We start from the raw sequence: 26,987 nt of genomic DNA on the forward strand, positions 1-26,987 counted from the left end.
GCCCAAGAAGTCTTCCTCAACGTCTGTCACACTCTTGACTTCCATTAATGACATGACTGATAATATGACTCCACGCAAAAGCTCTGGGAGACGTTTGCTCCCTCCCAACTAGAACAGAAAATACCAACTGGTTTTCTAGATTCTGTATGTGCAACGCTCTCTGTGAAGATTTTAATATAATCCCTGCTGATTTATTTTTATCCTGACACATCTTATTTAACAACTATTAAAGCAATCATCTCTGGTAGAAAGAAGAATATCATGGTTGACTTTTAAAGTATTAACGCTCAACAGATAAATCTTGGTTCCCCCAAAACTCTTGAAATGAAAATAAATCCTGAAGATGAAATGATGTGTTGATAACTCCAGCCATTTGAAAACCACCTAAGAAAAGAGAGAAATTAGAAAAACCCGTGAACCTATCCCTCCCAGACTTATTTCACCTCAGGGGAAATTACGTGGCAGCAACTGTGTCTGGTTCTGTGCAGCTTACAATGGACAATTTTCTGGACATCGTCAAGTTGGTTATATTCTACAACTAACCATCATGGTGATTGAGATAAAATATTAAAGACATCAACAGAAAGATGACTGACAAGTAAAAATGGCAGAGCACATTTTTTTTTTTTTTTTTTGGTTTTTCGAGACAGGGTTTCTCTGTGGTTTTGGAGCCTGTCCTGGAACTAGCTCTTGTAGACCAGGCTGGTCTCAAACTCACAGAGATCCGCCTGCCTCTGCCTCCCAAGTGCTGGGATTAAAGGCGTGAGCCACCACTGCCCGGCTCAGAGCACCTATTTTAAAAGAAAGGCAACACTAGGAAGTGAAGCTCTTGGGGAAAGCTTAAGACTCTGAGGAGTTGAACTTCTTAGGACACCAAGGTCAGCATGGGGTGGAGCATACAATGAATGAGAATAAAGAGTCCTGGATTAAATCCTAATTTCATGGGATGTGAGTCACTACAGGGCCAAGCCTTGACTTTTCTGTTTAAACCGCTCATTGATCATGAGGGATAAGAAAGAGCATTGACCTCAAAAAGTACTGTTGGCCACAAAATGTTATCTTGGTTCATCCACTTACAATATCATTGCAGCTAAGACAGTAATGATCTGTGTTTAAAAGACACAACCAATGCCTACTGCACCAAGGCAAGGCATGAAGGCCGCACAGTGCCTCCCTAAGCTCTTGCATACAGCCAGGGTCTCCCTGAACCATGTGGAAGATGGCTATCAGGAACACAGAAAACGTTCTGTTGTCTTCACCCATCAGTAAGTCCACAATTATGCAACACTCAGTGATGCTGAAGAACAGGCATCATGCTGGACCCCGGGATTCTCTGGCAGCCTCCTCTAACAATCCTCATACACTCCCTGACACAAAAGGTCATTGCTTGTCCACTTACCCTACCACAACAGCGGACTATTTCTAGATTGCCTCTATGTGCTGCTAGCTGCCTCCTGTGGACTTTTTAGATCTCTTAGCACTGCAGAAATAGCTAGGTGGCTACCAGTGCTGCAGAGAATTTTCAGGAACTACAGCTGATGGTGCTGAGTGCCATGGTCACCACACTTGTTACGTATGGAGATAATTCCCCTGAGGCCACACGCATCCTGAACACAAAGTGGGGGTCACGGACTCAAATCAAGGCTATAGCAGAAAGCCCAGGAAAATGGCTTAGATTAGAAAACTTGTTCAGTTACCTAGTACTGCACAGAGTCCTTAGGCAGAGGCTGGTGGAGGATTTGTGCCCAAGAGCTATTTGTGCAAATTTATCGTTATTTTTTCAGTCAATTAGCTTGAGGAAGGAAATGTAAGCTAAGTAAATAAATTAGATCATTAATTTGCAATAAATATAAATTAGTTATGCTAATTATACCAGTTGAACACATATACAAATTATGTATATATAATAAATAACAAATAAGGAATATACCAAGGCTCAATGAGAAGAAAGCCATCTGACTACGGTTTAGGAAAACCACGTATATTCACTCAGTAGAATCTAACAGTTTTGATATGTGTGTGAACATGTAAGATAAACAGTAACTGCCTACTGGTGTTCTAGTAAATCTATTTTCACGCCAAATGAAAATTTGAATATATTTTTACATTATTTGAGTTAATTATGTGACATTTCTTATGAATAGTGATGTATTATTCCATTCATTACTTCTAATTATGCTCTTTTACAAGCGCGGAGCTGGCAACACCATGACCAGCCTTTTCCTGTTCTTTATAATCTGATGACTTGCATGGGAAGCAGGTCAAAGATATGCCTAGAATATAATGAGCAGAGTTCAGCGGCTGTGAACCATGATAGTCCAAAGCTACCTGAGCCAGTTAAAAAGGGAAATCAGCAGAAACGGGATCAGCTTTTCACATCCCAGGATACCCTTATGAGGAGTCAACATAAAGAATACTCAAAGTGCAGTTTTGGAACAGGTGATTATCAATGCACCCTTGGCTTGAGCAGGAGAGCGAACATTCCTGATGCCCCCCTCCCGCACTTCCTCTCAGAATTGTACACAGATCGACTCTTTGCAAAGGGCTTGCTTTCTGCTTGTGAAAAAACAAAGAGAATGCCCAGCTTTGGTGCAGGGCTGAGAAATGAGAAAAGACCTGGTTATTAAAAAGTCAGTTCAGCCTTTCTCTTCCGACACATAACCAGGTCAGGCCGTCCTCACGCTCACTTGCGGTGGGGCTTAAGCTACAAGGTGAACCCTAATATGAAGGAGCCACAGTCAAGGAAAAAAGAATAAAACTAAATTACCAAGTAATGGGGACGCAGTGAGACCCACTGATGGCACCTGTACATGCAATCCCCGGGGAAGCAGGTGGTAAGGGACAGGAGAGTGACAATGCATACACAAAGAGAAAAAGCCACTTCTAAGGGGCCCAGAGATCATGGGGCCTATGGGAGGAGTCTGTACGTACTTCCCCATTCTACTTCCAACCTTCCTTAAACACATACAAAACACCTATCTGATGCATCCCTTCAGAGTCAGATACCTACCCATCTATCGTCAGGTAGACACTTAAAGAACCAGTCACAGTCTCAGGGTCTATGAACCAAAAGGAACTTTGGAAAGAAGAGGGCCTGGCAGGAAGGGCTTCCTTTTTTTTTAAGCCTCTGGCACCCTTGACAAATGCTGCCCGCTAACCCTAAATGCTACCTCAGAGTCACCCCTGACATTATCAACTCTCCATCACCTCCTGAGCTGACATTTGGGATAAAGCCGACTTGTTTTCTATATAGTTATTTCCTTGGATAACCCGTAAGAAAAATGACTGTCACACGAGGTCTGTCCTCTAAAAGAAATGGACTGGATCCCCAGTGGCGCATTCTAGACGGAGTGAAGGGGGTGGGGTGGGGATAAGCATTCAAGATGGCGCCATGTTCCCACAGCAGTGCCAAGGTGGGCTGCTATTAGCAGGTGGCTAAACTCCTAACAGCCCAGGAAGAGGGGCATATTCGTGTAGAATTCTCTCCCGGTTGATTAATCGCCACCCTGTGCACGCCTTTGAATGTTGTCATCTGCCAACTTGAAAATACGGCCACAAGTCAACCAAATGTCCCACCACAGCTAGGGGCAAGGAAGCAGAAGAACACTTCTAAAGATCTCTGTAGGAATATTTAAGCCTGCTGATACACAGAGCCGTGCGGAGACATGTGCTCGTGGCACTTTAAAGATCAAAATTCTATCTTTAGCAATAAGGCTATTAAAATAGTGCTTATGCTGTCTTATTTGTACAGGAAGGTTTAAAAAGAAACAGTGCTGAGAAATGAAAGATCAGCAGATCACTAATAACTGTGCTTTCCTGAACAATTAAAGGAATTCGCAAGATTAAAACCCACTCAGGAAGTGACAAATATTTCTGATCTGTACGGAAGGACTAAAAGGGCATTTTTTTTAAATCTATAGTATCTATTCTGCAAGAAGCACAGTTAAGAAAAGAAGTTATTTTTATTATTTTTTTTTCATTTATTTCGGGAGCAACTGTGGTAATGGTCTGAAGTCAGAGAAGGGAGCATTCCTCACCGGAAATGGTAAAAGTTTGGAATGGAAAAGTGTTTGTCAGGGTTTTCTCTCCTGGCTGCTGGGGCTGCGTCTTACCGCACAGTTCCCACGGCAGCAAACTTTTTGTTGGGAACGCGTCAGCAGAAATGTCCTTTACGTTCCCTCCTCTAATTCTTCACGAATACACTTTGGAAGGCCGTCGGCCATGCATCATCCTAATATTGTTTGGTCCTGAGAGCATTCTGTGTGCGACGCGCCTGGCCCGGAGAATCGGTTCCTTGTAATAGCTGATTCAATAAACGGTTGACAAATGATTTGTATAATGCAGTATGACCAGTGAGCAAGGTTTGTCTCCATCACACGCCACATCCAAAGCCTCCACAAACACTGCTCTGTCCCTCTTCCGTGAGGGCGCCTTGCACTGTTCTGAATAGCAATCCACAGATCAATACCCTGTCTGCTGGAAACAACGGGACATAACAAATGAGTGATTTTATTTACAATAAAAGCCCGAGTCACCAAATGGATTCCACTCATGTTCAAATTCATTTTTCATGCTCAACTCAAGAGGAGAGGTGGACAAAGCAGAACCCAAGGGGAGGGGCAAGGAGAAGCACTAACTGTAGCGTGCCAATTTATTTAAGCCATAAACCAGAGCTGAGCTGCATTGAAACATATGAATAAAACGTTCAACAAAATCCTGAAGATGCAGTTCTTCAAAAACGATTCTGTCCTCTCACCACGCAAGCTCGGAAAGCACTTTCCTGTACCCAGAAATTAATGGATTAAAGACGCTCTGACATTCTTTTTTGGAGTGTCGCACCACAGAGGCCAGAGCCTATTCAGTTAGCTCTGAGGACTTGGCAAAGAATGGGAGTGTGTGCTTTATGTGTGAGAGAAGGAGTCGGAGTGGAGCTTTTGTGAATGAAGCATCGTCTTGCTTCAAAAGCACACCTTTGGCCCCTGATCGGACAGTTCCTTCTCTACTACGAAAGTGACAAAACCCCAGTGCCAGGGAGATAGGAAGATGATTCAGTGGGTGAAGGACTTGTCAGCCAAGCCTGAGGCCACAAGCATGTGCCCATGACCCATGCAAAATCCTGACATGGTAGCAAATGCATGCAATTCAATTCCAGAACTCCCATGGTCAGATGGGTGGCACAGACAGGAGACTCCCAAGAAGCTAGTCTGTGCACCCAGGAACAAACTGTAAGAGTGCCAGGCTTACACAGGGGGAAAGCTGAGCCCTGGCACCCGAGTTCTCCCTAACCTCCACATGTGTGCCCACACAGAAATGCAACAGACGTGCAGGCATTTTCTTTTTAAAGGCAAGAAGCAAAATCTGAAGGGAAAAGGGGCTGGTCAGAACAACCAAATATCAGTGGGGCCATCAATTTAAAATAAAAGTGCTTACCAGTCACTCATCAATGGCACACTCCCCACAGGGTGCCTAGACGTCATTTTAAAAATGGTAAAACAAGTATTGAAAGTAAAAAATTCCATTTTACCTGAAGTTGCTATAAAACCATCCTGAAAATACAGTACTGTCAACTGAGGGCGTTTAGGGGCTCATTTACTCTATTTAGATGTCCCCTTCACCCCCGAGACAAACAATATACCATGGAAAACAGGATGGGGAAAATCAGGGCAGGCAGCCTGAACACACCACTAGAAACTCTGGAACAGCATGGCGGCGTGATTTGGCCCTGGGTGTGGCCATAAAGACAGAAGTCAGCAGGCCCTTATTCCCTCAGTGCATTCATTACACGGCGGTATTTGCTCTCGGTGTTTGCAGTTTCTGCTTTAATTTCGGTTACTACAGGACTCAGAATGCTTGAAAAATGGGTTAAGAACAAGTCCTCTGTGCAGAAAGGAAGACCTATGCAGAGACAACCAAGGATGCACAGCGCATCCATTCTGAGGCAGCTTGGGATATGTGGCATGGTGCCAGGAGTAGAGTATGGGCTTGGTAAGCAAGGGTTGAAGGAGTCAATGTGTGCAGAAGGAATGGAAAGTCACAGAAACCATTGAGGATATCTTTACTCAGAGGGAAGAGTAGTTATCCTAGCGCCTTAGTTGAAATGAAAAGGCTGAGGAGAGCCTCAGAGTAGAGGGGGCAGAGGAAGTGTTTAAGGGAACGAACGAATAGCAGGTGACTGGAAAGATAGACACTTAGAAGATACTAAAGATGTTTAAAAACTGCCATGGAGTTTGGACTTTTTCTACAAGATGGTCTGTAAACAAGGGAAGTGAAAAATGATGTTACCGGGGTGGAGAAGCCCAGAGGCAGAGGTGGTAGAAGCTAGGGGAGCCATGTAACAGGGTTACACTAGGACAGGCAGGAGAGAAAGCCCCAATGGTAGAAGCCCCTCCCTGGTGGTTTTATGGATTGTGAGCAGACAGAGCTAGCCACAGGTACAGCCCCTAACTTAGGATGGAAGATCTTGGCTTTCTACAGAGCTAACCACAGGTACCACCCCAATCTCGGGACAGAAGACTGTGGCTTTCTGCAAGTAAGCAACTGCTAACTAAGATGCTTCCCAATTCTGGGAACCACCCCCTCTACCCCCACATCCACACATACTAGTCTGCAAAGGGAACATGAAATACAGGACAGCATTGTCTGAATGCATCATCTAAAGCGCCAAGCGGTTCCCAAGAGCTGAGGAAGGAGGTGGCTTCCCACACGTGCCCGTTCCCAAACATCCTGGCTCCCACACTCTCAGGCAGAAGCAGGTTCCTCCCCAAGGTTGAGGTGTTCCATGCTCACTGGTCAGAATGTTCTTGGCATTGTCTCACAGATACGGCAACTGTTGGGGTTTCACTTTCAAAATGGTGGGTCCAGAGCACAAATCTCATTGCTGCCCATGATTCACTGGGGCCATCTCCTTCAAAGGAGACACTTCCAGGTTCTTGTCAGATATTTTCCCAGTCTCAGCATCACACTTTCAAGAGTGAATCAATAGAGCACAGCGGAAGAATCAAGTCCTATCAAGTTACAAATGAAAATTCACGAAGCATAGTGTACTCCGTTATTAACCGTTTAACACACAGTGGGTCTGCATGGCATCAAGTAGGCCTGCAGGACATCAGAGTATGAAGACTCATTCACCTAAATTCTCATTTTCATCCCTAGTTCTCTTACCCTTGTTAAAATTCAATTAAAGCTAGCATGTAGAAAATAATGTAATTTTACCTTTATTCTTTTGACATCCAACTATATTTTTGTGTAAAAAACTCCCCAAGAAAAAAAAATAACCACTGTAAATTTACAGTAAAATCAAAGGAAGAAACAAAGAAGCTTTTATCCTGCGATGTTCAGGCTCCATTTGAAGAACGCAACACAAAATTACTCCATAGTTTATAAGCTGTCTGTTTCACAGTCTCCTGAAGTCATTCCGCCTTGGGCTCTCCCCATTTCAGAAGCAGAGAAAGCTGGTTTCTCAACACTGAGCGTTTAAGCTCAGCTTTACCTTTAAACTTTTACAAAAATAGTTAAATGTTAGCAAGAATAATTTTCATCCAGCATTATTTATACATTTTTTTTATAATTTTGCAAAATTTAATGAGGTAAAATTCGGGCTTAGGACTGAGAGCTTAGTAGAGAATCACAATTTTATTCTGGGGGTTGATTTTCCTTTTTCCTTTCAACCAAGAAGAGTTTACATGACTAAGGAAGCAAGTTATTCATGAAGTTCTTAAGAACTTCAAACACTTTCACTGAAAAATTTACTCCAGAAATATCTTGAAACATTTTTACATTGAGGACTATCCTAAGGAATTAACTTCAAAGCAAATCATGGTTCACTGTGGAAAAGACCTATTATCTTAAAATAGGAAGCCTCCTTGTTACCCATTGCATAATAAAATTAAGGAGGAAGAGAAGAGCATTGTGGAAACTCCAGGAGGGATATGTTCAACACAAAATAAATCACCTTCTCTGAGCGTCCCACCCGTTCTAATTGTCGCTGCAGAATTCAGTGGCGGGAACATTCTCCCAACAAAATAAAACAATTCATCCAGCACTCGCAACGGAGAATGGTCTGGAAACCAGTGTTTTTCTGAAGACAAGATGGCATTTTCATTCCAGCACAGATCACAACATTCATAGCATGTTAGATTGTGTCTCCTGGTAAAGTCGGAAGCTACACCATAAAGTTTCACCAGTGTGACTGTCCAAACCTGAGCTGACTGTCTATTGGTCCAAACACCAATAGACGTAAGAAGGTGGACGGGAAAGACCCTGAGGCCTCAGCCCGTACACAAAGAACTATAGGCAATTAAGGACTGCAAAGTGGGAGACATAGCCTTGCCTAGGGAAGACGCAACAATTGGTTATCCAATATCAAATCTTCAGCCCTGGAAATATACATACAAGAAACAATATATAGACTGAGCAGGTTTATCTAGAGAATAAGTATATATATATAGAGAGAGAGACACATATACATATATATGTACCTAACAACAATTAATAAAAAACAAGGCCATTAATTTGACAGAGAAAGAGAAGGAAGGAAAGAAAGGGAAGGGGAACTGATGTAATAATGTTACAATCACAAAAATTAAATAAAGTAAAATAAGTGAATAAATTAAACAATCTCCATTAAGCAAAGAAACTTTAATTCTCCTGTAATCCCTTAACCCCACCGTACAGAATCACCATCCTGTTTCTAACCCTCCATCAAAATTCACAACGAATAAAAGAAATTCAAAGTGCCCATGATATTCATTGAACCAATTTTAGAAACACCTATTTATTTACACAGCTATAGTAGTGAAAAGGTCAACCAAAAATTCCCCTCCAAAGCTACAGTTGCTAAGCAACCCTCCTCAGAAGTTCTGCAACATTGCTCAAGCATATTACGGGTGCCACCAACTGGATTCAAAATACATATGAATAACATCTTACCTGGTTACTCCAAATGGGGAGGGACGGAGATTCCTTGCTTTGCTTACCTTTCGTGGACTGATTCTATATGAATTTGGTTGGTTGGGTTCACATGATTCTTTTACAAGAAAAGGATACGGCCAGGTACAACGGGCTTCCTATTTACCAAGGCGAAGGACAGTTCAGTTTTGAGAAAAACCACAGAGGGCTTGATGAGATGCTGACCAAATCTAAATGACATGGTCTCACAGTGAATCTGAAAGAGAACATAATTTAGGAAATGAGTGTTCAAAAGAGAAAACGACTTGGTTCATCCCTTTAAAGAAGGCAACTTCCATTAATAAAGATTTCTTAGATGCAAAGAGGATGCCGTTTAAACTCGTTAATCTCCCTTAGGAGAGCTCCAGGTACGTCTCCTAGGACTATTCCCATCTCCCTCCACTGCTGCCTTGTTTCCCGTGAAGGCTGTGAAGCAGAAGCTGGACCATGGAGGACAAAGCAGCCTTTCATGCCTAAATTCTCCGGCCCTTTGGGACCCTCAAATCCACAGGGTCCTACATGTTGAATACTTACTTTTCCCATTGATTTCATCATCTCTGCCAACATGGAAATATTCACTGGAAAGGGCTAAGTCCAAATGTAATTGTTAAAAGCTTCTTTCAAAGGCTTTTATCTTTGTTTGTACAATAGCAATTTAGCACAAGTACAAACACTGTCTGACCTCGCCTACGATTACAAAACACACGTCCGCCGAAAATTATTATAATTCATTGCCATCATGAGAGAGGGAAGGAAGGAATGAACAAAACCGAGTTTCAGATGAGACAAGTTCCTGGCTGACCCACAGACAGAACAGGTAAATCATGTTAATTTTTCCATGCCCTCCTTCTGGAAGAGGCTCCATGACAGTGTTACAATTTGACGCAAAATGTCCCCCAGAAGCTTCTGTGTTAAGCAACTTGGTGCTGATGTTTTGGGAGGGTCTTGAAAATTTAAAGGAAGGGGATTGGTCGACAGAGGTTTATGATGTGTAGAGGGGGCGGGCTTTGAAGTCACCTGCTTTCTGGTGACCGTCTCTCTCCCTCTGCTACCTGTCATGAGATGAAGAGCCTGCTTCCACCACTGTTACTTTCTGTAAGTGAGAACTCTGAAGCCTTGAACCAAAATAAATCCTTCCTACTCGAAGTTGTTTATAACACATCTTTTGCCACGGCATTGTGAAAGAGAATGAACATGAGGGAGAAAGAAATAAAATTGAGCATTTGGCAGCCAGCATGGACCAAAGCCACCCATGCTCCAGGAATAATCTTAACTAGGTGATGTGTACACACCGGTGACCACTGAGTGACCAAGGGCCTTACATTTTTCTAAGTCAGGAGCAGCTCACTACAGAATTGATGGCCAGAGACCAACCTATAAGAGAAAAGGCAGTGAAAGATGAACAAAGAATCGGGAAAACAAAGGATGAAGTTAAAAACAGGAAGGCTGTTTTCAAGTAGATCAATAACTGCATGATGATTTGGAGAGGCAACTGTTTAAAATGAGAGCTATGGAATGGTCCTCTACTGCAGCGGATGGAACCTGACACACCGCGTGCGCTCAGGGCCCAGGTGGGAAGACTCATGTCAAGGATAGAGATACTGGTTTGTAAGCTATTTAAATCAGCTCATAAACATTAAGTTAGTAAGGCTTTCAAACAGCGTCTACCCAAATGGTTTCTCAGGCATGCTCTCCGGGCAGCTATCAAAAACATGAATTTGTACTTCCTCTAGCTGCAGCCACATTTCCTTGAATTTCTACGGTTGGTAACACATTCTAAAGTTAGGGTTTTCCTTACTGTTGAATCCAGGTCTTGGGAATTGACTTCAGTACCTGTAATCCCCTAGTGCACTAATCCTTTGGGAGTGGATATGAGATAACCAAAGACAGTGAACTCCCTCAACTGAGCACAGCCCATGCCAGGAAAGGTCCTTTCTTAAAGCTGAACCTTCAGTCTGTTCGAGCGACAGCTTAGCAAACAGCTGAGACACAAGCCAACACCTAATGACACTGTCTAAGCAACAACCTAGCAATGCTGGAAGGAACAACGGCCCGGACATTTGTTTCCATTTACAGGTAATTGGACAAACCTGACTTAAGCATAGGTCTAACTGATGAGCTGTGGTTATCCCGAGTCCTTGACTGGTTGGTACTCCTTTGGTCTTTTTTCCCCTTTTATCTTCTGAATCTCCTTGCAACTTGGAGATTTGCTGTAGCACAGTTAATATAGTGTTTATCTTTTTTATAGATTTGTGTACATGTCTTCCATCTGTCAAAATATGGAGTGCTCTCCAAAACATTTAATTTTAATTATATATGAATTATTTGTGTTAAATCTCATCTGTTTCTTAATTCTGTTTTATCCACACGGTTGCACTGAAAACAGCTCCTGGCTGCTCCGTTCTTCTCACAGAGGTCCACTGTGGCATCTGTGTACAGTCCGCTCCCGCCCAAGAGATAGTCTAGCTATCACATTTTATCACGGATAACACTGTGATTTCTATCCTAAGGTGACTCATGTAGCCTTAGAACAAGGTTTTAGGTTTCTGAGCCATGTACCAGTTTGCATTGCCAAGAGCAACACACAAACGTTTTCCTCTGTCCTAGTCAGCACTTGGCACTATCTGTTTTCATGACCGAGAGTGAAATGGTATCTCAGGCACAGCTCACTCACTAGCTTGCCCCGGTGCCTACCCAAGCCAACCCCACTCCCAGGCCTAAGTGAGACCTGAAAAATGGCTCCAGCGTGATGGATGGGGAAAATGGCACAAGGCTCACTCCCCAATGAGGAGTGACAGGAAAATGACCGCTATTGAGAAAGAGAGACTCAGTCTTCCTCGGGGACAATCCCGGTGATAGGCTGCATGGTCCCAAGCGGTCAGCCTTAAAATACAGAAGAACTAAATGCATTAAATGGACTCAGCAGACTGTATCTATATGAACATGTATGTCTCTCTCTGTGCGTGCGTGTGTGTGTGTGTGTGTATGTGTGTGTGTGTGTATGTGTGTGTGCGCGCGCATTTGTGTGTGTGTGTGTGTGTGTGTGCGCGCGCGCGCGTGTGTGTGTGTGTCTGTGTGTGTGCATCAATAATCAAAGAAGAACATGAGGTGGAGTCAAGAGAGGAGTTGAAGTGGGAAAGGGAGAGTATAGACATCACACAATACAGAAGTCATGTACAAAATTCTAAAAATCATTCATTAAAAATGGTATCTCTTTCTTGTAACCCACTTGTTTGCTATAGTGTCATGTATACTATGTTTTCTACAAATTGCTGGTGTATGCTCTTTCCCCATGTTACAAGTCACCTCCCTTCTATTTCCTGATTTTCCTGGGTCCACAGAAGGGTCTAAGTAGTCAGCATGATAATTACATTTTTACCATCTGTTAATTTTTCTGTTATTCCCCTAAGGAACAAAATCCACTTATTTTTTTATAATTAAAATCATTAATTTTTGATATTTTTCTCCAAGATTCTTGGTTAACATATTTTTTCTCTGTCATAAGCTCTCAAGTGTGTATTTTAGTATTTTCCTCTATTAACTGTGTATCTTTCTTTTTAATACTTAATTATATGTTTCGTGTAAAGCTTTGCTTAAATTGTGAAGTGTGGGGAGCTGAAGAGATGGGTAAGTGGTTAAGAGCACGGGCTGCTCTTCCAGATGACCTGGGTTCAATTCCCAGCACCAACATGGCAGCTCACAGCTGTCTGTAACTCCAATTCCAGGGCGTCTGGCAACGTTACAAACATCCCTGCAGGCAAAATACCACGGCACATAAAATAAAAATAGATAAGTATTTTAAAAAACTAAACAATAAACTATCAAATAGTTTCACATTTCTTCTTTAATGAGCCAGTTTTCTTCTTTTTTAAAGTAAAGTCAGTCTTATTTATTTATTTATTTGTTTGTTTGTTTGTTTATTATGTATACAGTACTCTGCCTGCATGTTTACCTGCGCCCCAGAAGAGGGCACTAGATCCTTTTACAGATGGTTGTGAGCCACCATGGGGTTGCTGGGAATTGAACTCAGGACCTCTGGAAGAAAAGTCAGTGCTCTTAACTGCCGATCCATTTCTTGAGCCCAAGCCAGTTTTCTTATATCAGCTCCTGAGACTATGCCCATACAGACCTAGCAGAGATCCTGGACTTTGAGCCTATTGCCTGATGTTCTAGAAGAGCAGCTGCTAAATTATTTTCTATAAGGGACGGCTGCAAGGGGATTCACACTCTCTTATAGCTGCTCACCTCTGGCATGTAGTACTCATGTCAGCCCAGCTGTGTCTGTGTTCTAAGACAACTTTACTCAGAGCAAACGCACAGCCTGTCTTCGCACGCCATCAGCAGTTTGCCAAGTTCATCTGTATCACTACCCCTTCACAAGTTTTCCGGATAGAAGAGGGCTGGATTGGATTTGGATGTTGAGAGATGGGCCAGACTCTGCATCCCCACTGGGATGACAAAGGTGTGTTCAGCATTTCCATGGATGCTGTGGGTCAAACTCAGGTCCCCAGGAAGCACTTTACTGAGCTTTCTCCCCAATCCCTTTGACACACCCTTACCCTAATTGTCAGGAGCCAATTTCCTCCTAAAATCATTACAGGAACCATCACCCTGGGGAGTCTGCAGAGAACCCCACACCCCTAATTGTGTTAAGAATGGTTCTATTGACAGAGCCTACCCCACACCCAAATTGGTTGTTAATGAGAGCTATCTGTTAGCGGAACCCACCCCGCATTCCAAACTATCTAGAGAACTAGGTGTGTCATCTCCTAGTTGCGACTTCTTGGCCTACTGTGACCTGACCAAAGGTAACCTGCCTACGTGACCAACGAGGACCACGTGACCAACGTGAACCACGCGGCAAGAGCCCAGAACCCTGTGCCCATCCCCCAACTCTTTACTCTATATAAAGCTATACCCCATCTGTAATAAACGGAGGCTCTGACAAACCTTGCATGGCCTTCTTTCTGTCTCCTAGCCCATATCTTCCAGGTAGTGCCTCTCCGTGACCCTGGAATAACTGACTGCCAGGCGGGTTACTAACCCTAGACTAAGTAGCCCGCCAAGGCAATCTACAGTGGCGCCCGAACAGGGACTCGGAGCACGGTCAACTATCGGACGACAACGCGCAGTCCCGGGACAACAAGAAGAAAACAGAAGGTTCTGCAGCTGTAGAACTCGGACAGATCTGCAGGACAAGGTAGGCGCAGGCTCACCGTCGTCCAAAAAGATATGGGACTTTCAAGGGAAGAGAAATTCATACAAGAATTTAATCAATCACTCAGGGAGAGAGGAGTAAGAGTCAAAAACAGAGATTCATGTGTTTGCTTCATATGTTTGCTTTATGTGTTTGCTTGCGGACTCAAAAGGGAGTCCCCTCGAGAAGTTAGGGTACAATCCACACAGCTATGCCTGCCAAGCAGGCTGGCTGCTAGGGCTAGAGAGCCTATGTCTTTAACCCCCTGCCATATGGAGCAAAAGCTGACAGGCAGGTTTGCTATACAGGAATCTAGACTCAAAAAGCTACAGCTTCATTTAGGGCAGTAAATATGCTTCTTTTTCATTTTAAAAATCTTGCTTCTTGGTCAAAAATCTTTAGTTTGTAGGTATAGAAGTTTATATCTAAGGTAGATTAATTTCAGCACTGTGTTTCTGTAAAAAAGTTTTAAAATCAAAGATTGTGATACATTCAGAGGATTTTTAGAATTGTTTAGGCTATCCTGAATTTTTATTTCTTTCGTATAAGGTTGAGGATTGTTCTTTTGAGTTCTATATTGTTCTTTCGAGTTCTGTGAAAAGTTTTGCTATAATTTTAATGAACATTTACATTAAATCTGTGAGTTCTGTGAGGAATGTTGCTATAATTTTTAATGGACATTTACACTGAATCTGTAAACTGCTTTCAGTGAAATTGTCATTTTTGCTGTGTTTCTTCTGCTTTCCCAAGAAAGTAGGGGATCTTTCAAGATTTAAAGTTCTTATCCTACAAGTTTTTCCATTTGTACGGCCCACTCTTGGGTGGGAGTTGTATTATTTCAACTTGAGGTCCTTTCCTGCTGCCAGGTGTGGCTTCAAGGTGGTCTGCTGAGACTCAGGCCTCTTAATTAACTTTATCAAGGGCCAGAGTTATACTCTAACAAGTGATAATGGTTAAAAATAAAAAAAAAAAAATTCCGCCTTCACAGGCAGAGATGACAGGACCCAAAACTTCTGTCCTGCTTGCTTGGAGTTACTCCAAGATATTTTGTGGTATTCATGGATATTTAAAAGGATGATGTCTCATTTATCCTAGATGTAAAAGAGGTACATCTGGGTTATTTTCAGATTCTAGGCTATGATAAAATGGTTCTGCTATGGGCATGGCTGAACACGTGTCCTTGTGGTTTGGTCAAACATCTTTGTATTTAGGCCCAAAAGGGGTATTGCTAAGGTTTGAGGTAGATATTTGCCTAATTTAAAAAAAAATAGACAGAATGGGGATCCCTCAGTACTGGGGAGACTCTCACTCGGGTCTAGGGATGGCGCGGCCTGGAGACCATCCTTGCTGAGGTCGCACACGTGGCCTTGGTTGGTAGGGGAGGAGTTCGACCCCCAGTGACCAGGAGAAAGAATTTTTTGAGGAAAGGGGCCACACCCCAGTGGTCCAGGAGGTTCATAAATTTCAAAAATCCTGTGGTGGTTGCAGGAGGACAGCTCTCCTGCCTCGGGACCACTCCCAATAATCCGCTAGTTCCTAAAACAGTACTGTGATAATTGCAGCTGAAAACCCTGTTTTTCGAGGTTAAGGTCTGGCTTTGTCTTCAGCTGGTTCCTAGGGCAATTCCTAGGGCTGAAGCGGCTAGCCCTGGATTTTTGATTCTTTTCTTCCTGCTGGGAGAGTCTGGGTTCATCCAGGATTTTTAATACTAGGTATGATCCAAAAGTGGCTGTGCCAGTATGCACTTCCAGCACTAGTTTACACTTCCAGCAATAAAAGTTTTTTCTTTAACCACATTTTCTTAAACATAAATTGTTAATAATAATTTTTAATCTTGGTCATTTTTACAAATATAAGATAAAATCTCGGAGTTTTGGTTTGCATTTCTCTGAGGGCTAAAGGTTGTTATGTTTGAGCATTTTTAAATGTCTCAGTCATTTTTAAGTTCGTCTGAGAGTTTTCAGTTTAGGTCTATAACAAATATTTTTTGGGATTAAAATTTTTAATAACTAATTTCCTGAGTTCTTCATATATTTTTTAAGTGGATTTATGATAAGTAAAGATCTTTTCCCACTATATAGCCTTGTTATACAAAAGGTTCTCAATTCAGGAGATATAGTTTATGGTTTCTCACAATGTTTATGCCACTGAGGCTGTGTTTGAGATGTGGCAAAATGTGCTTCAAAAATTTTTCTCTGTGAGATTCAACATAATTTTTATATGCTGAGGCCTTTGGCTCATTTAAACTTAAGTTTTGTACACTTTGCTCAATTCAAAGGCAAAAACAATAATCTTTTCCAAGATCATTGCTACAATTCACACAACTGTATTTTGCTAATGTTATAGCAAAAAAAATCCCTTAAAGGATTTTATGCTAAATTTTACAAATTGCTTTTCCAATGGAAGAGCTGCATATATGGCTAATAAAAAAAAAAATTGTGGAGCGTAACAAGGCTCTTTGAAAGCAACTCTTTATAAAAAGTTGCAAGCAGATCCTAACGCAAACGGATCTGACGTGATAACACCAAGCTGACCTTTGCTAAGGCAAGGTGGAAAAACCCTTGCAATGCATTATAAAAAAACCCGACCTATTTATATTTGGGGTCGAGGATATGTTTATGCTTTTTTCACAGAAAGAAAATAAAAGCTGGATCTGATGTCGAGGCTGCGGACATCCCACAGAGGAGTTCCAGAGGAGACTGGGGAGAGGTCCTTGGTCCGGCCTTTCCTGCCCCCAAGGAGAGGAGTGACTGATAATACAACCTGCTACACCACTCTGCAGGGTGTCAATTCTGCCCCTAGAGAGTCCAGAGAGACCCGCCTGAGATAAGTGCCAGGATGTGCTTCAGATAGCTAACTCCAGCTCACCTCACCCAGGAATCCCACCTGTCCTGAAGCACTAATGCTGAGCTCCTTCTGCAGTTTGAATTCTGGTTTGCTTTGAAACTAAGATGCAGACTAAACATCAGACAATTTTAATCTTTGGGACACAAAACTCATTTTAATTAAAATATTACTGCTTCTTCACTTAAGAAGGGGAAAGATTAGGGTTCCTGTCACTGTTGTTCAGAGACTGGAACTGGTGGTATTTGATAACAACTATGTATGTCATTGTGCTCTTACTGCAATTGACATGATACTTATAACTGCTTATAGATGTTGGGAAAGGATTGACACACGCTGTAAAGTGTTTGGGTTTAATGCATATGCTAAAAAATTTTAGATTTAGATCCCTTTTACACTGCCCTAATTGTTGGCAGGCAGCACACGTAATTTTATTGTGGAGTAGGCATTTAGGAAGGAGAATACCTAAGGCCAGATAAAAAGGTGAATACTGGGTTTGGAAAATGCCCTTTCTTCTTGTCTAGAAGATGGAGTTATTGGTGCCCAAAATTATATCATTATATATTTTGTTTGAGGAGCTACTCACAGTCTTTTCATTAATGATAGACACAGGGGCCCAATGACGGGAGTTAGTGTGGACCCTCGCCTGAACAGCACACCATACAGAGGTTGTAGAAACCGGCTCAACAATGGCATGGTGCCAGGCACGAGGAGTGCCCTCCACATAGCCTAAGACAGGACTCCCTGTGATCTGTTTATTTTAAATCTCGCTAGATACCTTTCATTTGAGGAGCTCCAAGGATGGGTGACTTGTGGCAGGAAATCCCCCAACCTAAGACAGGATACTGGGAATCCTAAGACGGGTAAGGGGGATAAAGACCTGGTCCCCACTAGACCTAAGAATCATAAGGCACCCCTCTGTTCCCAGGAGAGGTAAATTGCTTCACCATTCGAGAGGAGGGTCTCTCCTTGTCCCAGTCACTTCTCTTTTAGATCTGACACCTTGGTTGGACTCTGACCTGATGCCCTTCACTTAATAGCTACCTGTCTTTATAAAAGAAAGGGGGATCTGTCAGGAGCCAATTTCCTCCTAAAATCATTACAGGAACCATCACCCTGGGGAGTCTGCAGAGAACCCCACACCCCTAATTGTGTTAAGAATGGTTCTATTGACAGAGCCTACCCCACACCCAAATTGGTTGTTAATGAGAGCTATCTGTTAGCGGAACCCACCCCCCATTCCAAACTATCTAGAGAACTAGGTGTGTCATCTCCTAGTTGCGACTTCTTGGCCTACTGTGACCTGACCAAAGGTAACCTGCCTACGTGACCAACGAGGACCACGTGACCAACGTGAACCACGCGGCAAGAGCCCAGAACCCTGTGCCCATCCCCCAACTCTTTACTCTATATAAAGCTATACCCCATCTGTAATAAACGGAGGCTCTGACAAACCTTGCATGGCCTTCTTTCTGTCTCCTAGCCCATATCTTCCAGGTAGTGCCTCTCCGTGACCCTGGAATAACTGACTGCCAGGCGGGTTACTAACCCTAGACTAAGTAGCCCGCCAAGGCAATCCATACCTAATGTCCAACATCCTTAACACACTCTTACCCCGCTGTCCAGCCCCTTGACACAGTCTTACACCACCACCACCACCACCACCCCGCTGTCTAGCCCCTTGACACACCCTTACCCCCCCATCCAGCCCCTTGATACACCCTTACCCCCCATCCAGCCCCTTGACACACCCTTACCCCCCCCTTGACACACCCTTACCCCCCCATCCAGCCCCTTGACACACCCTTACCCCCCCATCCAGCCCCTTGACACACCCTTACCCACCACCCCCGTCCAGCCCTTGACACACCCTTACCCCTCTGATGCCTTTTAGATGTTACAATCCATCTCTCTCGTGGTTGAATTTTGGATCTGCCCAAGCAACATGGAGCTATAATTTCAAATAACTGTCTATTTTTCAAGTTCCACTCCTCACTTCAGAATCCCATCTTTATGCCTCAGCTCATGGAGGCCACACAGTCTTCCACACACTGTGAAGGAATAGGTTCTGGCATTGCTGCCTCTGGAATCTGACCCTCCTCTTTGGTTCTTAGCAGCCATTTTCTCCAGAATTCAGTTATCCTGTGACTGAATAGCTGTGTGCCTTATATACATTTCAGAATCCTTTTTAGTGGAGAAATTTCCTGAGTATCTATTCCATCATATTCCTAGAGTCCGAAGTTGTCATTACTAATTGATGTAAAAAGAAAAAGTCATTAAATTGTCTACTTATTATTTCCCATTCTTCCTCCTGGATATCTTTATGTATTTATTTTTTGCTATATGTTAATCTCTAAAATCACTTTTAGAAAGTGTCTACATGTGCCATACTGTGAATTTTTGTTCATAATAATATACTCATTTTACCCTTCCATTTAAATATGCAGCCTACAATGACAGCCTCCTAAGCTCTAAGTTTGCCTGTTTCAAAACTGATCAATTACATCTTGGCCTCTTTGTGTCCTCGCACAGCTGTAAGCTGTAGAAGAAAATTGGCTGACATTCAGGTTACTGTTTAACAGGGGTTGTTCTGTTTTCTAATCTCAAATTAAGGTCTGCATAAATCCTGAGCCTAGGACTATAGATTAATACCCGTCAATTACCATAACAAATTACCACGAAGCCAAAGGCTATCATCCCCCTCAAGTCTCTAAGGACAACTCCTGTCTCTTCCTAGGTTCCATGGCTTACAGCAGTCTGTCCTTCACGCTGCCTGTGGAGAGTCATCACCCCAGTCTCAGTGTCCCCATGAAGTCCATCTTCACGTGGTCTTTTCTGTATGCCTTCACGTCTTATATTAAGAGATTGAGGACTGAGGGGGTGGCTCAGTTGGGAAAGTGCTGCTGCCTAAGCACAGCTCCCAGTAAGACCAAGGTGCATAACTCTGAAGACAATATCTTACCCTGACCGCTTGCTTCTGCACACAGGCGCACATCCCTCAGATGCACCTGCACACGCATACTAATAACAGTCACTAAAGACACAAGCCCGTGTATTTAGGGCCCAGCATAACCCATATGATAACATCTGAAGCAGTCACATCTACAGAGACTTTTGTTTCCTGGTAAGGTCATAGTCTGAAGTTCCTTTGGTGGGGGCGGGGCCTGATTAGACTAATGTTTCTGATTCCTAATGTTTTATACACTATAAGGCACGTTCGTGTGAGGCCCTTGGTTTCCATTGTATCCTTTAAAGGTTTGGTCTATCATCTGTCTTCAGATACTCTCTGGCACAAGTTAGCACACTGGCCTTTCAGAGAGTCTATCTGACATCTCTATTCATTTGGTCTCTCTAAGCTCTCAGGACAGTCTTCTCATATCTGTTTCTTCCTGACGTCTTTTGGGAAACAGCCTGAAAGTAAAATTTAGCTCCTAAGTTTCTCTCGGAAGCTTACTTATATCCAGTTTTCCTCTGTGCCCTGGCTACCCTTCCCTGCATGTCCCTCCATCTGACATATCACTCTTGCCAATAAAACCTTATAGTTCTACTACATATTTTTTTTGCAGAATTCTAGTTTGCCAGTAATTTACAATAGTGGATGTCCTCTGATTTCTTAACTAAATCTTCTTCCCCTTTGATGGCAGACATAACTCAGACCACTCTCTGTCTGGAGAAAGCAAGAGGAAATGGCGTCAGAGTTCAATTTCTCTACTTGACTTAGCCCCCCACTCTGACTCTCTGCAATGCGATGAACTTTTATCTCACCTAAATCCAGGAGACGATGGCCTGCAGTAAGCACATGTCACTGTCTGACACATGACACAGGCAGGCAAAATGGGAATATTTTCTACGTCCTTCACAGCGGTCTCATTGTTTCTCTGTAAATTATAGAAAAAGAAACTCCCCAATGAGTCGACCTATTTCGGCAAATTTTTAATTTCAGTGACGAAGAGACATGTTCCAGGGGATGGAGAAAGAACACGAATGTGTGGCATAGAAAAACCAGCAGTGTGACCGGAAGGTGCTGGCGTCTCCAGGATCTGAAATGGTCTGCAAGACTGAGATAAATATTAAATATTTTACTCTCATGTGAACATGGCAAAAGCAATTTTAGTTTAGGCTAAAGTAAAACTGCTGAATCTTTTCCCCCAAACAAGAAAGTTGGATGTACTCTGTTGAATTTCCAAATGAAAAATCCTATCCAAAAAAACCTTCTTTCTTAGCACATGAGCAGAAAATTATTTCTGGAATATAAAAAAATAAGGACTTAGTTAAGGAACTCACTCAATGGGTCATGTACTTCATTCATATTTATTATAAATGTTACTCAATGAAGAAACCTTAGGGATTTGGTTTTTCTCCTTGTTATGAAGAAAAAAGCAAGTAGCTATGTTAACCTAAACCAAAGTTATAACTGTAGCCTTCTTCCTTCTTGGTACTGTGTGGTAATAACTTGCTTTTTTCCTCCCATTTTCCCATTAGTGGAAGGTATCATCTTCCTGCTCCCTCTTATGACCTATTTGTACTCTCTCTCCCTCCTCTGCCCTTCTGCCAACTCTATGCCTGTCGCTCTCAGCAGCTAGTAAGAGGACAGGAATTTAAGGACTTCATCTTCAAAGTTACTCAGAGATGAACTGGTGCTGAGCTTTCTGTCCCTCACGCAGGCGAGTATGTGAGTCAGCTCCACAGATGAGAGCTGTGGCTCACAGGACTAGGTGAGCCATGGGCACTGTGGAATGTGGTTTAGCGACCACAGCAGAAGATGACAGCTCGTTCCAATTCGTTCCAGGTACGGTCAGGTTTACTCCTGGTTTACCTTTAAATGTTATGCTAATTATTTCACTAAACTGCCAAGTGCTTCAAATCTTGTTTCCAAGAGGAACAGCCAACTCTAGAATTTCTGGGTGGAAAGGGGCCTGTGAGATCACTTAGATCCAGTCCTCTCATTTTTGAGACGCTGAGCACGTCTAGACAGCGAGGGGCGTATTCAAATGAGCACTGAACTTCAGTGGTCTCGTGGCTCTTTATACAGGATACTATTTAAGGGTTGATTAAACTTGGGACTCCAATTTGAGAAGTTAAATTAAAGCTAACACACTTTGGGGCATCCCTTAGTACTAAAGCCATGAAAATACTCACCATAGGAGGTCCAACAGCGGATCCAGAATATAAGCCTTTGTCTATTAATTTCATAGTACCTCTTCCAGCAGAGCACACTATGAACTATCTTTTATATTTTTACTTTTTGATAATATAAAGGCCTTTCAAAATCCATGCTCCAAACTTGTTATTTTAGGACTTCCAGTAACCACATGACCGAGCCCATAAAGATGAGAAATTCTAGTCCATTGACCAAGAAGCCACCAAATCCCATCTCAGGATTACTAACTCCCTCTTCTGAATAGCGAGGCATCTCTCTGGAACACATGCAAAAGTGGTGTGTTTCCACAAGCAGCTTAGGTGTTCAGCTTAGCTGATGCACAACATCTAGCTCACCTAAGCATCTTAAACAATGTCTATTCTGCAGCTCTGCACAGCTACCCCCTAAAGAGTTGGAAGTGCTCCCCCAGAATGCTAGCTATAAAGCCAGGCTGAGTAAAATCACCTTAAGAGCTCTCAAGAGGACCAATATCTTCGGCTCCATCCTATCCTGACCCCAATAGAACCTCTGCAAGGATGAGATAAACTCATCCAGGGTTACACAGACGTGGGTGCAACATCTGTTTTCTTTGTCAGTCTATTGTATGACTGTGGCCTGCTTCTTGGCTTGTGTGTCTTTGTGACATAGGGCACCAAGCCTTCCCTCTATATATCCCCCAAGCACCTAGCATGTATTTAGCAAAGCGTGACATTTAAAAAGTAAACATGAATGTTTTTAATAGACAAGAGTTGGCTCTCAATTAATACAAATCAAATACTGGTATGGAACTTGGTACTATTATTATCGTAAGATGGCGTTTAGTCATTAAAGACAAAACCAAGCAGGCACAGCCCTGAGTGGCTGCTGTACCCCTCTCTCCATGAGACAGAGTCAGTTAAGAAGTAACATCTGAACAACAGGAACGGTAGCCAGTGCTTGTCACTGCTTCCAGCCTCCTAACAATGTAGATGCCCTATCCTTAAACCCCTGGACAGCTCTATGAAGAAGGCGATCTGCACATCTGCCTTCATGGATGTGTCTGATTTTAAAATTAGCATGCTCAGAAGATACTGGCCTATCAAGGCTATTGAAATCAATGGCTAAGTAGCTCTCAGGACGTTTTTGTAATATTTTGCAGTCAACATTCGTGTAGGGTAGATGGCCCATTTCCATATAACTTTTGTCAATATTGGACATTCTCTAATTCTCTAAATCTGTTATACAAATTGTCATTACTTAGGAATACAATAGAGAGGGGAATGACTTCTTCAAAATGTCCTAGCTAAAGCAATCTACCATGAACACTAATGTCTCCTAGGCAACCGGGAAACCAAACACGATAAAAAAAGAAACGCTGCTCCTTTTGTTAAAAGAATGGGGAAAAAAGGTCTGTTTTTCTTTAAACCAGAAAATTAAAATCTTATTTCATTAGAGCTGGGAGAACTAAGGTTCACTGTGAAAAACAAAACAATCTCCTATGTTATGTCCTAACAATACTCAGTGATGACAAAAGTCTAGATTAACCCTTTGGCAGCCTTCAGGATCTAACGGCCAGGGGATCTCTATTCCAGTATATATGAAAGCTCAGGACTGTGAACGAGGGATGTAAATGAGCTGGAAAGCTGTGACTGATGCATCCCAAGCTGACCCTCCCAGGAAAAACAGCCTGTCACCTAACTGAGCAACAACATACTCTGGGAGCTGACCAGATTCTCAAACAGATTTGATCAACTCAGAAAAAAATCAAGGTACAAAATGAATGGCTGGAGACATACATTAAAGTTTATACAACTTTTAAAAAATCATTCTTAACCTACACATATGTCATGGCTCCACAGAGGCTAGCATAAGACTCTACAAGTGATGACCAAACAAAGGGGCAAACAACTCGAAAAGTGTCTGAATTTATACAAACAAAATAATATTTAGAGTTTCATAATAAAACTTTAATCTTTGTTTTCCCATATCTAAACTTTTAAAATAACACAGGATGCCAATTTATTAAAAGAAAAAATTCTTCTATTTAGGTAAATTGAAATACTTTTGTCCCATACAATATTTAATGTCCTGAATATTTTTAAAGCTATGTATGATTTAAATAACCTAATGTTATGTGATATACATGTGTATACATATATATACTACATATATGTGTCTTAATGTATACAGTACAATACAGTGTTACTATAAATATAGAATATATATACACATATATTTCATACTTAACACATGTAAACATATATAGTTTTCCTTTGAACATGTTTTGATTCTTTTGATCATACACCTAGGGTAAACTCCTGTATTACACATGAATTATTCTTAGCCTACCACTGTTTTCTGTAGGGATTGTTCATATCACGTCCCTACAAGGATGAACAAAGATTCAAGTTCTCCACATCGCCAACAACCACACTCAAAAACTTTAATGTAATTGTTCAGAGAAGACCTGGACACTGGGTCCTTACCTCTTTGTTTAATTCTCTGTAACATGGTGAAGACTCAAAGCTCCTTATTCACACTGATTATCTCTGGCTCCTAAAGTATATTCACACTGACTGGCGATGTTGCTTGTCTTGTCCAGAGTTCTTGAAATTTATTTTTCTTTCTTATCTTACCCCATCATCCCAATGATGATTTATGGAGCAAGAACAAAAAATGAAATATGGAAGACAGCATCCTATAACAAACTCGTTTATTTTCCAAGGATAGGGAATACATTTTTTTTATTGCTTTGGTTTTGGTTTTGTTGAGACAGGGTTTCTCTGTGTATAGCCTTGTCTGTCTTGGAACTTGTTCTATAGACCAGGCTGATTTCGAACTCACGGAGATCCCCCTGCCTCTGCCTCTTGAGTGCTGGGATTAAGTCATTGTGCACCTGCCCAGTTCTCTGCAGCAGAGTCAGCCAGCTAAAGAGCTTCCTTGAGCGTGGCCCATGCTGCAAAGCTGAAGTTACGGGCAAGAAATTATCACTGAAGTTACATGGCGGCAGACATGTCCAAGGAATACTGCAGGGCTTTGATCCCTCTCTGAGTTCTGTGGCTAAAGAACGTGTGGAGAGGGCAATGAGTGGGTGACAGAATAACACTGGAATGGCGGTCACATGAGGAAATGATGTCATCATATCAGAAGCCTTGGGAAGAGTCTAATCAATGGTTGTTTAACAGAGAAGCTCACATCCCTCCCCAAAGGGCGTATTGGACTATGCTCATGTGAACCATTTTGCTAAATAATACTCACAGATGAAAGAAAAAGATAAAAAAGACATTTTAAGTCATCTGTATATGTGTACAAGGAAAAATCTAAAATTGATTGACGATTTTCTCATAATTTTGGAGTCAATTCTGTTCTTTTTTCTGCACGCTTTCATCTTCTACAAGAAGCACAAGCAGGAGAGTCTGCCTGAAGGGATTTTTTTTTTCAGGAGTTCTCATGTAATCTGAATCACAAATCCCATGATCCAGGAGAGAGCTTTTCTCTCAAAGGAGAGCACTTGTAAAACATACTGTCTTTCACAGTTATTCTCATCTGACGATGACAGAGGAAACCACCGACATGTATGTTACATGCCACCACCAGACCTCGACTCTAAAGCACAGTACTATAGATGTAAAAGCGCCAAGTATTCAGTTTTACATATGCTAAACTGAACACAAAGTGAAACACTATATTATGGTACTGCAGTCCTGGTTTTTAAAATAAACATCCTGTTTAGATGACTATCTCTAGGAATGCCAGATGCTCGGGCCAAATGGGCAGTTTCTAAACTGAAGGCCTAAGCCTCCTCTCTCATAGATTCATCTCAACAATAAAGATGACCCAAATGTGTGTGTGTATGTGTGTGTGTGTGTGTGTACCTGTAGACTGATAGCAGAAAGAAATCTATAGGTTATGCTAGTAGAACATTACTCTATGAAGAGAAATAAGGTAAAAAAGAATAATCAGTCATGTTATTCTCTCGTTTACTTGGTCATGTATGATCTGAGGATCTTTCTTCTGTGTTGCTTTTCACTCTCTACAGGAGCTGAAGAGAGTCACAGATCATCCTCTTTTTCCTTTTTCTTTCTTTCTTTTTCTTTTTTTGACTGTATGATAACAAGACTGATATATTGAGCCAGCAACCAAAACTGGGTTGATAAAACTTCACTTTTAATGTTAAGGCAACTATGCCCATCTAGCCTCTGAAACCACGTACCTGCATCTCTCAGAGGTTAAGAGACACTGGCGGCTTACTTTTCTTTATACCTTAAAAAAAATAGTTAAAAACTAAGAAATGCCGAAGCATAAGTGCATACACTTTATCATTGTTTGAATTATATAAATTTTATATACAAATTAATATAATAAGGTTACTATCTCTGCACACATGAAAGATTATTCTACCACTTTCTGACCAATGTGGACTTTATGCATGTTTGTGTGCGTGTGGCAAAGCAACGCCACTTATAGGGATTTTTGCTAAGACAGTGTCGGGCTAATTATAGTGTCAAGTACAGCTATGTGTCGCTTGTAATGTATAGGCTGCCTTCTGCTTTCAGGGTTCCTCTATACTCAGCAATTTCTAATTGCGTTATATACAATATAATTACATGACTGATAGATTTACTGCTCAACATTGCACCACAGTTCATACAACCTCATGAGGGGATAAGTTTAAAGCTATACAATGAAAATATCTCTAACTCTCCTCTATAATAATGGAAAGCCCACTGAAAACTAGCAAGGGCTGCATCCAAGACCTTGACCCCAAAGCCATCACAAACCCCCATACCCACTGAGTTTTTCCGGACTCTGATACGATATTGGTTAAATGAAACTGTAAGAATCAAATTCTAGCCTCTGAGTTTATCCTCACTAAAATTA

At 42.0% G+C, this 26,987-nt stretch overlaps 1 protein-coding gene and 1 pseudogene across 3 annotated transcripts in view; one reads left to right on the top strand and one right to left on the bottom strand.

Moving 5' to 3' along the window:
- Positions 1-26,987, bottom strand: part of Fhit (fragile histidine triad diadenosine triphosphatase) — a 1,412,380-nt gene that overhangs the window by 726,695 nt on the left and 658,698 nt on the right. For all 3 annotated transcript variants that reach the window (XM_075987481.1, XM_075987482.1, XM_075987483.1), the window contains one exon: positions 9,046-9,163. In XM_075987481.1, the coding sequence (XP_075843596.1) occupies positions 9,046-9,148 (103 nt within the window). In that variant the 5' untranslated portion in view covers positions 9,149-9,163. The remainder of the gene's footprint in view (positions 1-9,045; positions 9,164-26,987) is intronic.
- Positions 21,710-25,273, top strand: LOC142858137 (small nuclear ribonucleoprotein G pseudogene; annotated as a pseudogene).

The sequence above is a fragment of the Microtus pennsylvanicus genome, chromosome 10 (assembly GCF_037038515.1).
Source record: "Microtus pennsylvanicus isolate mMicPen1 chromosome 10, mMicPen1.hap1, whole genome shotgun sequence".
NCBI classification, from domain to species: domain Eukaryota; kingdom Metazoa; phylum Chordata; class Mammalia; order Rodentia; family Cricetidae; genus Microtus; species Microtus pennsylvanicus.